Below are 15930 nucleotides of genomic sequence, written 5' to 3' on the forward strand. Positions count from 1 at the left end.
TTCCTTTTCTAGCACATTCTTCCTCTTTAGTTTCTTGTGAACATAAGAAGGGATTAAATATGGGCTCTGTATGTCTGTCTTGCCCCAAGTAGACAGGCAGACAGGCAGGCAGGAAGCTCCCATTAGCCAGCAGATAATGGCACATAGCCAATGTTTCAAAGAGGCACAATGGGAAGCTAAGAAAAGAGAAAGGCTTGTGTCTACCAGACAGATTGTATCAAGGACAAGGCTATTCTGTTGGCTTCTGAGTCTCTACTGGCTACAATTTATTTTCTTCCTAAACAAATACACAGCATGATCTGTGGGGACTGGGTCTATCCCAAGGATATGCATTCTCTTCTCTGAGTCCCAGCAGCAAACAGCTAATGGTTTCCAGCTCACACTCGGAAGATCAGAGCTACTCTACTGTCTCTACAAGGCCAAGGGTACTGTCCTGGACTAGAACAGACAGAGTTTTGTATCTTTTCAAAGTGTGTTTATAAAAGAAGTTGTGTTAACAGATCGGTTTATATGGAGTCTAAAAAGAATGTTCTCAATAATCACTGGGAATGAAAACTGACACAACTTTGGAATGTAATTTGGCAATATTGTAAAAATTAAAATTTAGTGGCCAAGTAGCTCAGCTGGTAGAGTTCTTGCCTAGCATGCACAACCCTCAGGTCAATCCCCAGCAATGCATAAAAGGGGTGGGGTAGAACATGTATGTAATCCCTGGCACTCAGGACTTAAGACAGGCCAATCAGAAATCCCAAGCCATCCTTGGCTACATAGAGGCTTCAAGGCCATCCTGCAATACAAGAGATTCAGTTATAAAAAAATTTAAAAAATTATATGTCCCTTGGTCCAGAAACTTCTACTTCTAAAAACTCATCTCTCAAATTTTGTTGCATTAGCTGTACAAAGATATGTGCACAAGGGTATTCATCAAAGAATTAATCATGACACATAAGAATTCTTATTATGATTAGGACTTATCATAGAGAATAGTTCAATTCCACCTCTTTCATGCTGGTAAAATCTATCCATCCAATTTCCACAAACTCAATTGAGGTTTTTAGTGAGATTTCACTGAAATCTATAGATAAATTTGGGCAGCACTAACAATTTAATAATAGTAATCTTCCCATCCATTATCACAAGATATATTTAAATTTATGTAAGTACTTTAAAATTTCTCAATAATGTTTCTTCATTTTTTAGTACAAAGGTCTTGGGCATATATTTTATAGCACCATTTGAATCTATTAGCCCCATTTTGCTATTTATCTCTTCTCCAGTTATTAATTTTTTCTTTCTGTTTGCCTTTGGTTTATTTTATTATTTCTCTAGTTTTGTGCCAGACTTTTCAGCCTTTGATGATATTAAGATCCTGCACTTCTGAGCTGTAAATCGCCTCCTGAGAACTGTTTTTTTCTCCCTATATACACTGATTAAACTTGATTTTAATGTTTTTGTCCCTAGAGAATCCGCAGCTTTAGTTTGTAACCCACCTTTTATACAAGAGTTCTTTAAGGGCAGCTTTAAAACAGATGAGTAAAAAGACTTCCTTTTTTCCCCTCAGCTTCCTACCATTTTCTCATTTACTGCAGAATGATAAGAGACTTCACTATTTGTTATTGTTATCTGTGGAACTAACTGGATTGGGTTTTGTGGTTGCTATTTGTTTTGTTTTGGGGTGGGGCTAATATGAGGTTAACTTATATGGTTTTGTGGCTTAATCTCCATGCAATATGGTGTGCAATGAATTTCCCTATTCCTACGCCCTCTCCATTGTTACAGACTTTCCACACTCTGTCTGTTACAGGCAGAAAGAAATGCAACTCTTCAGATCCTCCAATAGCTTTGCACGTTCACTCACATTCTTCAGTTTGTAAATATGTTCTTGGATCACTCATGGCAAAGCTCTAACTTACCCTTGTGTTTAGCATTCAGGGTCATGCTTGTCTGGCCCTCTGCTCTTTGGTGCTAGCTTTTCCGTCTGTCCTTCCTTACATCTTTGCCCATTCTTTTGTACTATTTGAGACGGTCTTATATAGCCCAGGCTGGCCTAGAACTTGCTGTGTTGCTCAGGCTGGCCTTGGACTCCTGCTCTCCCTGCCTCTGCTTCCTGAGTGCTGGGGTTTCAGGCATGTGTTACCATGCCTGGCTTTCCCCTATTCTTTAATTTAAACCTTTCTACATCATTTTTGTGTGTGGGTGTGTATGCCCAGGTATGCAGTTGCAACACTGGCCTGCAGCACAGTCACTAAGTTGACTGGCCCGTGAGCTGGATGGGGACACTTGTCTCCCCAGCACTGGGATTGTGGTGTGCTGCCATCTCTGATTCTTATGTGGTGCTGAGCTGATAATCAAAGGGAAAAAGGGTCACTTATCAACTCAGGACTATTATTAAGACAGCAATTTTACATTTATTCTAAACAAACAAAGCAAACAAACAAACCAGTGGGGTGGCGCACACCTTTAATCCCAGCACTCAGGAGGCAGAGCCAGGTGAATCACTGAGTCCAACCTGGTCTACAGAGTGAGTTCCAGGACAGCCAGAGCTGTTACACAGAGAAACCCTGTCTCGAAAAACAAACAAAGCAAACATTTATTCCACCCATACCTACTCTCCCTGACCCCTAGCTTGCAGAAGTATGTTTTCTCTTTCAACCAAGTGGTTTCTGGGATGAAACTCAGGTCATGGGGTGGCATCAAGCACCCTCCCCACTGAGCCATCTTGCCGGCCCTAGAACTCTTTGAATTTCTCCCTTTAGAGATGCTGTGTTATGTAACCTCTCCTCCATACTCTCTCTTCTTTCCCCTTCCAGTGTTTTGCCATTTGTATCTTGTCAACTCTTCCAAGGACTCTAGAGCTTGCAGAGGGTCAAATGCCTGGATCTCATCTTTCTCAGTCTGCTCAGGAGCTGAAGGAGAGCCATCTGCTCGAGGGCTTGTGGTTCCTCCGCCCACTTTTGGTCTCCCAAGCTTGTTTTGACATGTACTTCGCTGTGTTTCCTTCCCGTCTCCCTTTGTTCTTGTGTTTATACAGTTCTTATACCCATGCTGTCACTGTACTGGCATTTTAAGAGAGAGGGTAAAACATATGCATCCTGTCTTCCATATTTAACCACAGTCCCCAGGTGACTCCCAAATGACTCACATTGAGAAGAAAAATGCTTGCATTAGAAATTCTGAACGATGGAAAAATCTAAATGCAGTATCACCCCAACCGTATAAAACATGAGTTTTATAGTTTACCTAGGCATTACATTCTGGTTTACGATTTTCAGTGTTTGCCATTTTATGTAGTGCTCATTTGTTTTTGAAATAGCATTGCTATTGTTTTGTTTTGAGACAGGACCCCACTCTAGCCCAAGCTAGTCTGGAACTCCCTATGCAGACCAAACTTACCTTGGAGTTGTCATGATCCTCCTGCCTCAGCCTCCCAAGTGCTGGGATGACAGACTTATACTCAGACTTCAGGCTTACAAGTTGTTTTGTTTTTAAAGTATCTCACCAATAAACATACATACAATATATAAGTGTGTGGACAGTAGCGTAGTCACTGCCGAGTGAGGACTTCGCTAGTCAGTCTGGCTAGACATCAATGCCGTCAACCGGGTGGCATGAACACCAGAAATTAATTCCCCCATGGTTTGGGAAGTAGAACAAGTCCCTGGTAGGGTGAGGGACTGGAAAAGGTTTCCTTCTTACATTCTAGGTGGCTGTCTTCTCTTGCATTCTCACAGGGCATGGAGAGAAATTGGGTTTTTCTTCCTTGCGGAGCATTTAAGTTCTTGCTACCCTAACCCTAACCCTGGCGACCTTACTTAGCCATCTCCTTGAAGGCGACCGTTTCCAACACAGTATCACAAAAGGTCAGGGCTCCAACCTATGAATTTGGGGACAGAGCACAGTTCTGTGTGACAACTGTCCATGTTCCCAAATAGAATGTCTTGACTCTCTGCAGTCCCTACCCGATTTCATTCTCCTGTCTCAGGGTTCCCCTCCACATACTTTGCGTTTGCATCTGTCTGCACTTTCAGCATTGACCCGAGAGTTTGAGGAGTGGTACCAGGAGGATGAGGAGTTCAAGGCTAATTTGAGTTACATAGCAAATTCAAAGTCAGCCTGGGCCTCATGAGACCCTGTCTCAAAACAAAACGAAGCATAGTTTGCCAACTTAATTCACCAGTTCATGTATTTTAAATCCTTTCTTACTTATTTATTTGTTGATTTTTGTGAGTGTGTACACATACATGCATATGGGTGCGTGAGTGTCCTAACTGAGTGGAGGTCAAAGGGCAACTTACAGGAGACAGTTCTCGCCTTCCACTGTGTGGGTCCCAGGGACTGGGTCGAGTCAGGTTGGGCAGCAAGTGTCTTTTAACCACTGAGACACCTCACCAGATCCTAGTTCATATATTTCCAAGGTGGGTCTTTGGGAGGTCATTAGGATTAGATGAGGTCATGGGAGGAGGCTTGATGAGGAGGCAGAACTGGGCTACCATGGTTACTGCTTCTCACTCTGCTGGAATGCTGCAGGATGGCCCTTGCCAGAGCCCATGCAGGTGCTGGCACCAGGCTCTTGGATCCCCATTCCCCATACCTATGAGTCAATAAATATGATTTGCAAATGACTACGCCTCGGGTATTTTGTTATAGCAAAAGGAAGCAGACTAAGCCAGCTCCTAAGTGAACTGCTTTACTTGCCTTCTAATTTTGTGTAAATGGCATCATAGTTATAGAATCCTTTAGTTTTGATCAACATTCTTAAGACTCATTCTTGTTCTCATATGGACCCATGGCTTATCTACATTCATTGTTATAAATTATCCAATCAAGAATATAACAAACATTTAATGCGCTGAACAGCTACGGACATTTGAATTCTTTCCATTTGCTGCAGGTAGTGTCTGTAGGCTTCCTCAACGCCAGGTTATGGTGCCCACAGGTGGTGCTTTGGTTGTGTGTGTGCACCTGAGTGTAATGGAAGAGCACAGTGTATGTGCATCTTCCTCTTTCTTAGTAGCCACTGCTATAAAAAATTCTCCAAATGCACACTCTACCTGCCATCAGCGAAACAGCTTCAGTTCTCCTCAGCTCTCCAGACACTTGGAATGGCTGCAATTCAAGCGTTTTTCCTTACACGATGAGTGCCTAGCCATTTCCCACCATGATTTTAATTCTGTTCTCCTCAATAAAAAAATTTAAGAACTTTCATGAGTTAGTAGAACTCTTGGAATTCTGCCTGTTCAAATTTTTATCTCACTCTAGAATGGATTGGGCTGCCATGTTCTTAAATTTGATTTTTGGAGAGGGGTTCATGACTCTAGTATAAGTTCTCCTTAGAACTGTGCTGGTACAGATGTCTTCATTCCCTTAAGAGTATCTTCCAGGGGCTGGAGAGATAGCTCAGCAGGTACAAGCATTTGCTGCTCTTACTATGAACCTGGGTTCGATTCCCAGCACCCACATCAGGCAGCTCACAACCATCTGTAACTTCGACTCCAGGGGATTCTGTGTTCTCTTCTAGCCTCTGTGGGCACTGCATTAGGGTGTACATATGCACACATCTACATAAATAAAGTAAAACTCTTGTTCTTCGTTTACCAAGTGCATCTGTTCTTTCCTCTACTTTGTGTTTCTTGCTTCGTCTGTAATAAAACTTTCCCTCCTCTGAGGTCACGGTTTTCCTTTGCTCCTTCATATTTCCCAAGGAAAGCTAGGGGCTAATCCACAGAGAACTGACTCTGAGGTGTGGTGTACAGTTAGCTATGTAGTTTATTATGCCAGGTCTCCTGACTCTTCACACTCTTACCACAGACTGACCTTCCCTACTGTTCTGTGAGCTACCGTCATCACAAATCAAATGCCTGCACACACACACACACACACACACACACGCACACGCACACGCACACGCACACGCACACGCACACGCACACGCGCGAGCGCGGCTGGTCTGCTTAGAGTCCGGGTAGCCTGACAGCAATGGCTTTGTACCCCAGTGGGGCGATTTCTCCTCCCTTGTTTCCTTCCTCAAAAGTGTATTGGCTATAATTTACTCTTTGTATTTCCACTTACATTGGAGAGTCAGTTTGTCAAATAATGCCAGAAATGCTGTTGAGACTGATTGGGAATAACACTAAATTGATTACTCATCTGTGCGGTTTCTACAATATTGAGACTTGGAGTCTAACAACATAGCATTATCTCCCCATTTATTGGGGCTGTTTCTGTAATTTACTCAATGGTTTGATATTTTTATTTCTAGAAGGTTGATATTTTGAAATGCCAGTGTAAATGATACTTCAAAACTTATATTTCCAGTTTGCAGTATGCTGATACATACATATATAATTGATTAATGTATATTAATTCTCACAACTATCTTGATGTACAATCTTATTAATTCTAGTAGATTTTAAAGCTCTATTTTACTAATTATTTATATGTATGTGTGTGTGTCTTCTGTGTGTGTTCAAATGCACACAAGTGCAGGTTTTCATGGAGGCAAGAAGAGGGTGTTGGAACTCCTAAAGCTGGCCTCCATGGGCATCTGCACCCATGTGCATGTGAACACAAACAACAGGTGGTTGTGAGCTGCTCAGTGTGAGTGCTTGAAACTCAACTCTGGTCCTCTGCAACAGAAGCAAGGGTTCTTAACTGCTGGGCCAGCCTCTAACACTAATAGTTTCTCTTTAGATTATGTTGGATATTTTATGTGCTCTACATCATTTTCTGTAAGTTACAGCATGTTTGGTAATCTCACTCATGCGCTTTTTTTATTCTTGCCTTACTACACTGGCCAGAACCCGCTCCGTGCAGTTAAACTGATGGGATTCTTTGATATTTATTTTCCCTCTTTGATCTCAAAGTGAGATCTCCATGCTCACAATTAACATTGGATAAGTGAACACCCTTTTTGGAGAATACTGCTTTTTGAAGAAGTAATACTTTTTATCAGAGTGTGACAATTTCTTTCTGTTCCAACTTTTCTAAGAGTTTTGAAATCATAAACGGAAATTGAACCTTATCAAATGGAGTTTCCATATCAGTTAAAATGGCTATGCAACTTCTCTTCCTTTACTATACTAACAGAGGTGGAGCATTTTATTGTGGCATGTGTTACTTTTAAAGTTAGCAAGAATGAATGATGGGAAGAGAGAAAGCTTTTCAGAGACCCTGTTATTACATCTGGAGGCTCAAACAAGGGCAGGGGCACCTGCCTCAGCTGGGGTAACACATCTGTTTTTAGAAAACTCTTCTGTTCTCAAACAATAGAGGTATCATGTGCCAACCAGAGACACAGGCACCCTAGAAATGCTACAATCCTTTAGAGGCATCTAAGCTGCTGGAACAACTTACACACCTTCAGCCGTGGATTCTTCTGTGACCATATCTCAGACCACTGTTCATAGATTTTTCTTAGTTTGCCCCACCTCTTCAAGTACAGGCCTCCTCAGAACCTCATTCTCACGTGTGTGTGTGTGTGTGTGTGTGTGTGTGTGTGTGTGTATGGTGTGTGTGTGTGCGTGTGTGTGTGTGCGCGTGTGTGTGTATGGTGTGTGTGTGTGTGTGTGCGTGTGCGTGTGTGCGTGTGTGTGTGTGTGTGTGTGTGTGTGTGTGTGTGTCCCAGGGAGGACTGACTGGCTCTGGGCATTACAGTCTAATGAAATCAGACCTTCCAGGCATCAGAGGTTTAAAGGACCTCCATAAAGTTCCACTGTGGCGTCAAGGTTGAGAACCACTAATCTACACTGTCTTGAAGTTCAAACCCATATGTGTGCTTAGGAAAAAGGCACACAGAAGAAACCTGACCATTGCAAAGTCAAATAGGCAACAGAATTCAGACTCACCTAAATACAAACAAGGTGACATACAAAAGCTGCTAAGAAAGAGGAGACAGGGAGAAGGCACAGCAATGGTGGCGATTTTACTCACTCGATTTTCTCTGGAAGATCGTTTTGGGTCATACACACACAGTTGAACAGAATAGTGATGGTAATAAATATGGAGAACCAGCTGTGAGGCCATGTTAAGGACAAGTGGGAGTCTCCATCTGCCGCCAACCCCCATGTCGGATCACCTTGCTGCCGAATGAACAGTTCATGACTCAGCTACTATCAGCGTTATGGTCTTGTCATGCGGTTGCTGCTCACATCTGCTGAGTACCTAGCCCATCTGAGAACTCTGTCTTTATTATAATTAGAAGTAGTTGGAATAGCAATAATGAGGGTGTTGATTATTGAACCCACAACCTTGTACTATGCAAACACTTGACCACTGTGCCCAATTTCCAAATCCTGTCCACATTATGCCTAATACTAACCTATGGGTAGCTTTTATCATTTACATCTAGGATCTGAGCAAACAGCATGAAGAGGCTTAAATAGCCTTCTGAATCATGCTGTGTCATGCAGCCTGGTAACCATAGTTACCAGGTAGCAGTTTGTTACTTTTTATGAAAATCTGTTTGGTTAGATTGTTTTCCTAAACTGAGCTCAACCACACTGAAGCAATGGATTCTGGGTAGGGATGGCCAAAGCAGGCACAAGAAGTGAAATGCTGGCTCTGGGAGGATATTCCAAGGAGAATAAGATGTTACTAGCCAGAGAGAGAATCTTGGGAACAGAGATTTGGCTAAGGGATACTCAGAAGGGGGAGGGAGGCTTTGAAAGGAAGATGAGGGCGCAGGAGTAAATATATGGAGGTAGAGAGAATCTACAAGCAGACCTCTCCTAGGCGGACATTTCCTCACGACTGAGCTCCAACAGTCCCTTCTAAAGGAAAAACATCTGTCCCGGAGAGAAGCTTCACCTACAAGGTAAGGATGGTACTCATCCCTCAAAATTATATTTAAAGCCATTCTAGTTTTCTGTAAACACCTTTCATGTTTTTGTTTTAGATTAACTTAGGAAAACATCTGTCTGAATAGGGAAATTCTACTGATGAAATCACATTTTCCTCTTGATTTACAGTTAAGAAATAGAAATACGTTCACCTGAAGAAACTTAACACAAGTATAGAAATTTAAATCCCATCTTCAGTTCCGAAAACCTTTACAAGTTGAGTGATAACACATGTCTATGACGGTATTCACAAATCTTGTTTGGGGCTGTAATGACCAAACTGATTAAAATTAAGTATACCTGTGGACACTTTGTGAAGAGGAGACCCCTCGACAGACTTTCTGTCCAACCTGGGACTCAACCAGGTAATTAGTTATCTATCAGACCTCAAGCTACAAAGACTACTTGTTGGTCACTTGGCTATTGATCGAGATTTTACTTCTAATCAGCTGTTATTTACTTATCTCAATGTAATTCAGCTAGGATCCATGGAGGACAGTTTGTGCATTGGCTATTTCTCCTTATTTGAGATTTCTGTGGCTATACATATATATTCCTTTAAAACATAAAAAGTCATTTTGATGAGTAGTGTAACTCTTAAAGAGCTGGATGAAGTATGTTTAAAATCTTGAGTCTCAGTATACTACTATTTAAAAAATAAAAGCCATGCTTTGTTTTATGTAGAACAATATAATTTATAAAGTAGATGAACTAACTATAATGGAGTGACTTGATACAGTTTTGAAGAGAAGAAAACCTGGAGAAAATTCAGGTTACCAAACCCAAACCTGCAAACAATTTTTAAAAAATCACTCTATAAAATGTGTCAAAGCAACAGATGTTTCCAGTGACCAGTTACATCTGATCACTGGTGCACTGAGCCTAAGGGAATTTAAAAGAAAACTCAACTTTCCCATTCACTGTCTCAAAGTGGGACATGCTGGAGTCCTCTCAATGAAAATCTGGGTCTTGCCGCTTCAATGCCCAGAAGTTTAATTCAAATGTATTTTCAAAAAAGCAACATTTTGTTGGAGTAGAGAATGCCCACTGAGAGAATTATTACTTTAATCTGTGTCCATTCACTTGCTGTCTACTTCCTTGCTAAAGACACTGCCCCTGAGATGCCACAGGCTGGACATGTGACCTTGGGACATTCATAAAATGCCTCTGAGTGTTGGTTTCATTATCTGTAAAATGAGGTTCTAATCCTGCATCCAAAGCCCCTGTGCCTGTGACAGTGTTGACACTTGGGAAGTAGTTAGGCACTGGGCGCCTGCTATTATCATGAAGTATTCTGAAGAATCTAAAATTCTAAGATTCAATTCAGAAAACAGAACTCCTTTTGGGTAGCCACAAAGACAACCACAGCAAGAGAAAAGGCTGTACATCATCAAACAGTGTAGTTACACAGTGTGTGTGTGGATGGCTCTGTTCCAGGCTTCCTAGCTCAGGTACCATTGGTCAATTTCCCAAGCTGTTCCACAGTGGCTGGGGTCGGGTAGAGAAAGAGAAAATCCCTTTCTACTAATACACAATCAGGCACAGCAGCTGGCTACCATCTGTCATGCAACAGAGCAAGGCTGTTCTGAACATAAACTTCCTGGAAGCCAAGGCTGGATTTGCGGCTAAGAATTTCCAGTTTGGAAGATTCCTGGAAGCCAAGCCCAAGTCCTCCTTTGTCTAACTATTTTGGCTTGGGTTGAATAAAAACACAAAACATAAGCTTCTGAAGGTGGCTTCTGATGCTCCCTAAAGCAGTTAAGTTAATATAGACCTGGGGACAAAAATGTCTAATTACGTTTCTCTGAGGAAGGGTCCTCAGACAATCATCTTTAACCTGCTGGTCATTTGAGAGTAACTTACGATATTGGCAGAGCCCCATGGTCGGTGAGGTCCCGTGGAAGATGATCGGGGCTCTGGCTATCGTGGAATGTTCTGTTTGTTGTCTCGGAGGCTTTGCTCTTTTGTGTAATGAGCAATCACCCCCAGCATGGCCAAGGATAGAATAAAGAGCCTGATGTCTTCTTGTCAATCATTATGTCTGCAGAAAGCAAGCCATTTTGATGGTAAGGCTGTGCCTGGGGCATCAGTAAAACTCACCTCATAAAGAGGACATTTGGGTGTGTGTGTGTGTGTGTGTGTGTGTGTGTGTGTGTGTGTGTGTGTGTAGAGATGGCTCAGTGGCTAAGAGCACCAGGTATTCTTCCAGAGGACCTGGGCTCTATCCCCAGCACCAATATGGCAGCTCACAACTCTAGTTCAGGGGATTCTGGCATCCTTACACATACATGAAGGCAAAGCACCAGTGCACATAAAATAAAAATAAATAAAATTAATATATGTACATAAAATAAAAATAAATAAAATTTTTTAAAAAGAGGACATTTGGGGGTTGGGTGGGGTTTCACATAGTCCAGTCTGACATCAAAGTCATTCTGTTCCTGAGAATGATGTGGAATTATAATCCTCTAGTATCCAATTTATTACTGAATGCTGGGATTTTATATATACAAACCGTGCCACACATGATCACGCATGGTTTATATGGTCCTGGGGATTGAACCTTGGACTACATGTATTTTGGAAAAGCACTCTATCCACTGAGCCTAGCAAGAAAAAAAAATTTCAAGTTGTGTTTCCACAGCTGAATCCAGGTGAGTCTGCAGTGAACCTGAGCCACACTGGTCTGTGTGAACATTTCTTCTGCTTGAGACTATTTGGGGGTCTTTGGGAACACCAAAATCATAAACAGAGGCTGACAAAATGGCTCAGTGGTTAAGAACCCTCACTGCTCTATCACTGCTGGGGTCTCAATTTCAAGACTCACATCAGGTGGCCCACAAACATCTGGGACTCCAGCTTTGAGGAATCAGAAGGTCTCTCCTGGCTTCCGCAGGCACCTGTGCACACACAGGTGTACATATATACACACAACACAAATAAGATTAAATTTAAAAGCACACAAACAATGTTTTCATTGTGATGACTTCACTGGCTCTCCCGCTAGCCCCTAAGAAAGGCACCAGACTCCAGGGGCCGAGCCTGAGTCTAAAGTACAGAAGGCATGACTGTGCAAAGGATACGCGTGGACAGACACTTTGATGGCTGTTCTTCTGATGAGATTGAAGGGACTGAAGAGCCACAGGGCCCAAGTGGCACTGAACCTGGAGATGGTCCTGCCTTTATTCAGTACCATGAATGTCTAGAACAAAAGCAGAAATGGACTGCAATGAGAAACAAGATCCTGGAAGGCCTCCTCTTAGGCTCATGAGCAAGACCTGTTTGAAGAACCATGACTCATTGGCACTCCAGTAGAGGTGCAGAGAGTTACAGAGGATGAGGGAGCAGAAGCCACATCCTCACCCTCTCTGCAAGAATTTGGATTCCATGACTGACTGTGAGCCAAGGCAAACCCACTGAGAGTGCTTCATGGACAGGCTGCTGACTCAAGGGCTGGATGTATGCAGCATGCCTGGAGCAAATTCTGACCGCAGATGGTTGAGTTCAGTTGCATTTAATCCATCATGGTTTTTTGTTTTGTTTTGTTTTGGTTTTGGTTTTTTGGTTTTTTGGTTTTTTTCTTTGTGTGTGTGTGTGTGTGTGTGTGTGTGTGTGTGTGTGTGTGTGTGTATGTGTGTATGAGTTGAGAAGGTAGGGATAAATTTCAAGTGTCATTCCTCAGGATCCTTCCACCCTTTTTATTTTTGAAACAGTCTCCCACTGGCTTGAGGCTCACCAAGGTGAGGATGGCCAGCCAGTGAGCCCCAGGGATCCACCTGCCTCTTCCTCCTCCTCTTCCTCAGGAATGAGATTACAAGCATGTTCCACTCTACCTGGCCTTTTTTCCCCCACATGTGTTCTAGAGATCAAAATCAGATCCCTATGTTTGTTCAGCAAGCGCTCTGCTGACTGAGTCATCTGTCCAGCCCCAACATTTAACTCACTTCTGGTCCTGTGCAACCCCTGTTCTCCACTGCCTGGATCTTGCTCTAAACCATCTCTTGGTTTCCTCCTCTGTGCACTTAGAAGGAGTGGGTTCTTGGGAAGAGAGAAGATGCAGGAAAACATGGCTCTGTGTCTTATCTCTTTTACAAACTACATTTGCAATGGCTTGTTCCAGCTCTTTGTCATTTCCAAACATGTACTTACCATGTTTTGGCTGCACAGAGCCTCTAAGGCACAGCACAGGAGAGAAAGCTGTCATGGGCACCTCTTTACACTGTTGGCTCTCAACATTTTTGATTTAAGAAAATCATTGAAGACTCTAGTTAATTATGTTTATATTTTTTGCTTTTCTCTTGTGTGTGTATACATATGATAGAAATTTATAAATGTATGTATATCTGTAACTCAACTGTCTGTATATCATCTATCTATCTATCTATCTATCTATCTATCTATCATCTATCTATCTATTTATCATCTATCTATCTATTTATCATCTATCTATCTATCTATCTATCTATCATCTATTTATTTATCATCTATCTATCTATCTATCATCTATTTATCATCTATCTATCTATCTATCTATCATCTATCTATTTATCATCTATCTGTCTGTCTATCTATATTTCATCTAGCAATCATCTACCTCCCCATCTACCTACCGACTTACCTATCTATCTACCTTCCCATTGTTGTCATGGTCTTGATCTTAGTGTATTGAAGGCCTGGTTGTCAGCTGCTGTAAAGCAATCAAAGCCTAAAAAATGTGGGGTCAAGGGAGAGGACGTTAGATAACTAGAGATATGCTCTTAAAGGAAATCAGGGCCCCAGACTCTTCCTCTTTCTCTTTTGGCTTCCTGGCACTGTGAAGTGAGTGCTTTTCATCTGCATGTACTTGCTACATGATAAACTGTTTCACCCAAAGTGACAGGGCCAAGCAAGTATAGATGAACAGACACTTCTGAAACTGTGCCTGAAAACAAACCTTTCCTCCCTTGTCTATTCCCCATGATATTTTGTTACAGCAAAGGGACACTGACAGGAACACACACACACACACACTGTACATGTACACATATCATGTTTGTATGTGTGTATGCACCCTGCAATGGCCAATGTTGTCAACTTGACACAATCTAGAATTCCCCAGGAAGAGTCTTAATGAGTGATGGTCTAGATTAGGTTCACCTGTCGGCATGTTTATGGTGGGATTATCTTGATCATGTTAATTAAGGTAGGAAGACCCAATTCGTGTGGGTGGTACCATCCCCAGGCAGATCCTGGACTGTGTTAGAGGAGAGAAAGCCACCTGAGCACTAGCATGCATGCATGCATTACTCTTGTCTTCAGACTGCAGACATAATGTAACTAGCTCCCTCAAGCTCCTGCGGCCATGACTTAGCTACCATGATGGAGTGTAGCCTGGAATGATGAGCTAATACACCTTTTCTCCTTTTAGTTGTTTATGTCAGAGTGTTTTCTCACAGCAGCAGGGAAGGAAAGCAGGACACATGCTATAGTCTTTTTTTCCTTTTTCTTTCTTTTTTTTTGTTTTTAATTTTGATTTTTGGGTCAGAGTTTCTCTGTCTAGTTCTGGATGTCATAGAACTCACTCTGTAGACCAGACTGGCCTTGCACTCACAGAGATCCATCTGCCTCTGTCTCCCAAGTGCTGGGATTAAAGGTGTGTGCCACCACCACCCGACTCACATGCCATGTTCTTAAGAAACTTTAAAACCCAGGAGCACATAGGCGCACCTTCCAGTGGCTGTTGTTGATGTCATCCCCTTGGTTACCACTGCATGCTCACAAGACAATATAAGAAAGACAGTTGAGAGCAAACTATTATTTCAAGACAGTTTGGCTTCAGTAGCCCATGAGAGAGCTTGGAAGACTCCAGGGGCTCTAAGACTGTGCTTCAGAGACCCCTGGCTTAAGGCATCCCTCTCTCAACTTCAAAATCTCTACTCTTACTCTTGATCTGCAAAGAGAGCTAACACCTCTAGAGGCCCTAGGCTAGGTCTCACCCTTGGGAACAAGCAACTTTCCATGCAAATTCTACAGCAGCTGTCTGCTTTGGAGCTTTGGGTTGCATTTGGCCCCATCACAGAGTTCCTAAAGATCCAGAGAGAGGTGCATTCAACTTGCTTTTGTCAGCCTTCTTTAGCTACTTCACCTGGGGGTGAGGACTTCCTAGGCGGGGTGGGACTGAGGCCTGCTCACCAAAAGCTAAGCGCAGATGTACCCAGGGGCAGTACTTACCCGATGTGTGCTGTAGAATGGGTCTAGGTCCTCCAAGGGCTCCCCAACCAGTTCTGCAGGGAGCTCACCATAGAACCTGGGCAGCTGGTTACAGGCTTTCAAGTCAAGCTGAGGCCTGGGCTTCTCATCCTGGCCCTTCCGCTCTCCATGCTTAGCTCTGGCCTTCTTGGCAGCACCATGGGCAGCAATTTGCTTCTCAATCTCTGCCAGCGACTCCGGGGTGAACCGTCGGAAGTTAGTAGTTTTCAGGGACCCAAGGGGGAACTCCATCTTTTCATTCTTCTTGGGGAAGAATTCACACTCTTATGGAGGAAAATAACAACAGAGAGATGACAACTTGCCCACTGGAACTCTCCCTTCCCCTGCCCTCCTTGAGTGCTAAAACAGCCTCCATCCTTGTCTCCAGCTCCTCACATAACAACTCCTGCCCCCCCATGCCTGACAGAATTCTACCCTCTGCAGGCCCTTTACAGGACCAGGTACCACAGGTGAGTCTCTGCTCTGTATGGTGAAGCCATTGTTCCCTCATCACTGCACCAAGCCCCGTCTTGTTCCCCTCAAATCAGCTTTATATGTGTTGTCGTCCTCCCTCATCTCCGGCGTGGCCTGGCTTCAGCCTACCCCTGCCTCACCCAGGACCTCGGCTCCTGACTCCATCTTAAGTTCCACCCTGCCTTCTGACCACACGTTTCATCTGCTGATATTTTCTTCTGTTTCTCCCATTCTTTGGACTTCCTGTAAGCCTTACTGTCCACAGCAGGAGAGTTTTCTCCAGAACCTCATTAGATTAGACTCCCCCACTCACACCCCAAGCCCAGATCAACCTATATCAGGTGGATTCCGTTTTCTTTGAAATTCGGCTGCTCTAGGTTGAAGCTGCACA

At 43.0% G+C, this 15930-nt stretch overlaps 1 protein-coding gene across 3 annotated transcripts in view; it reads right to left on the bottom strand.

The window, feature by feature from the left end:
* Scn10a (sodium voltage-gated channel alpha subunit 10) overlaps positions 1-15317 on the bottom strand; it is a 95537-nt gene extending 80220 nt beyond the window's left edge. For all 3 annotated transcript variants that reach the window (XM_036193021.1, XM_036193024.1, XM_036193022.1), the window contains exons 1-3: positions 15048-15317; positions 11921-12039; positions 7930-8010 (exon numbers count right to left, since the gene is read on the bottom strand). In XM_036193021.1, coding sequence (XP_036048914.1) covers positions 7930-8010; positions 11921-12039; positions 15048-15317 — 470 coding nt within the window. The remainder of the gene's footprint in view (positions 1-7929; positions 8011-11920; positions 12040-15047) is intronic.
* Positions 15318-15930: the final 613 nt, after the last annotated feature.

This window comes from Onychomys torridus, chromosome 7 (genome assembly GCF_903995425.1).
Source record: "Onychomys torridus chromosome 7, mOncTor1.1, whole genome shotgun sequence".
NCBI lineage: Eukaryota > Metazoa > Chordata > Mammalia > Rodentia > Cricetidae > Onychomys > Onychomys torridus.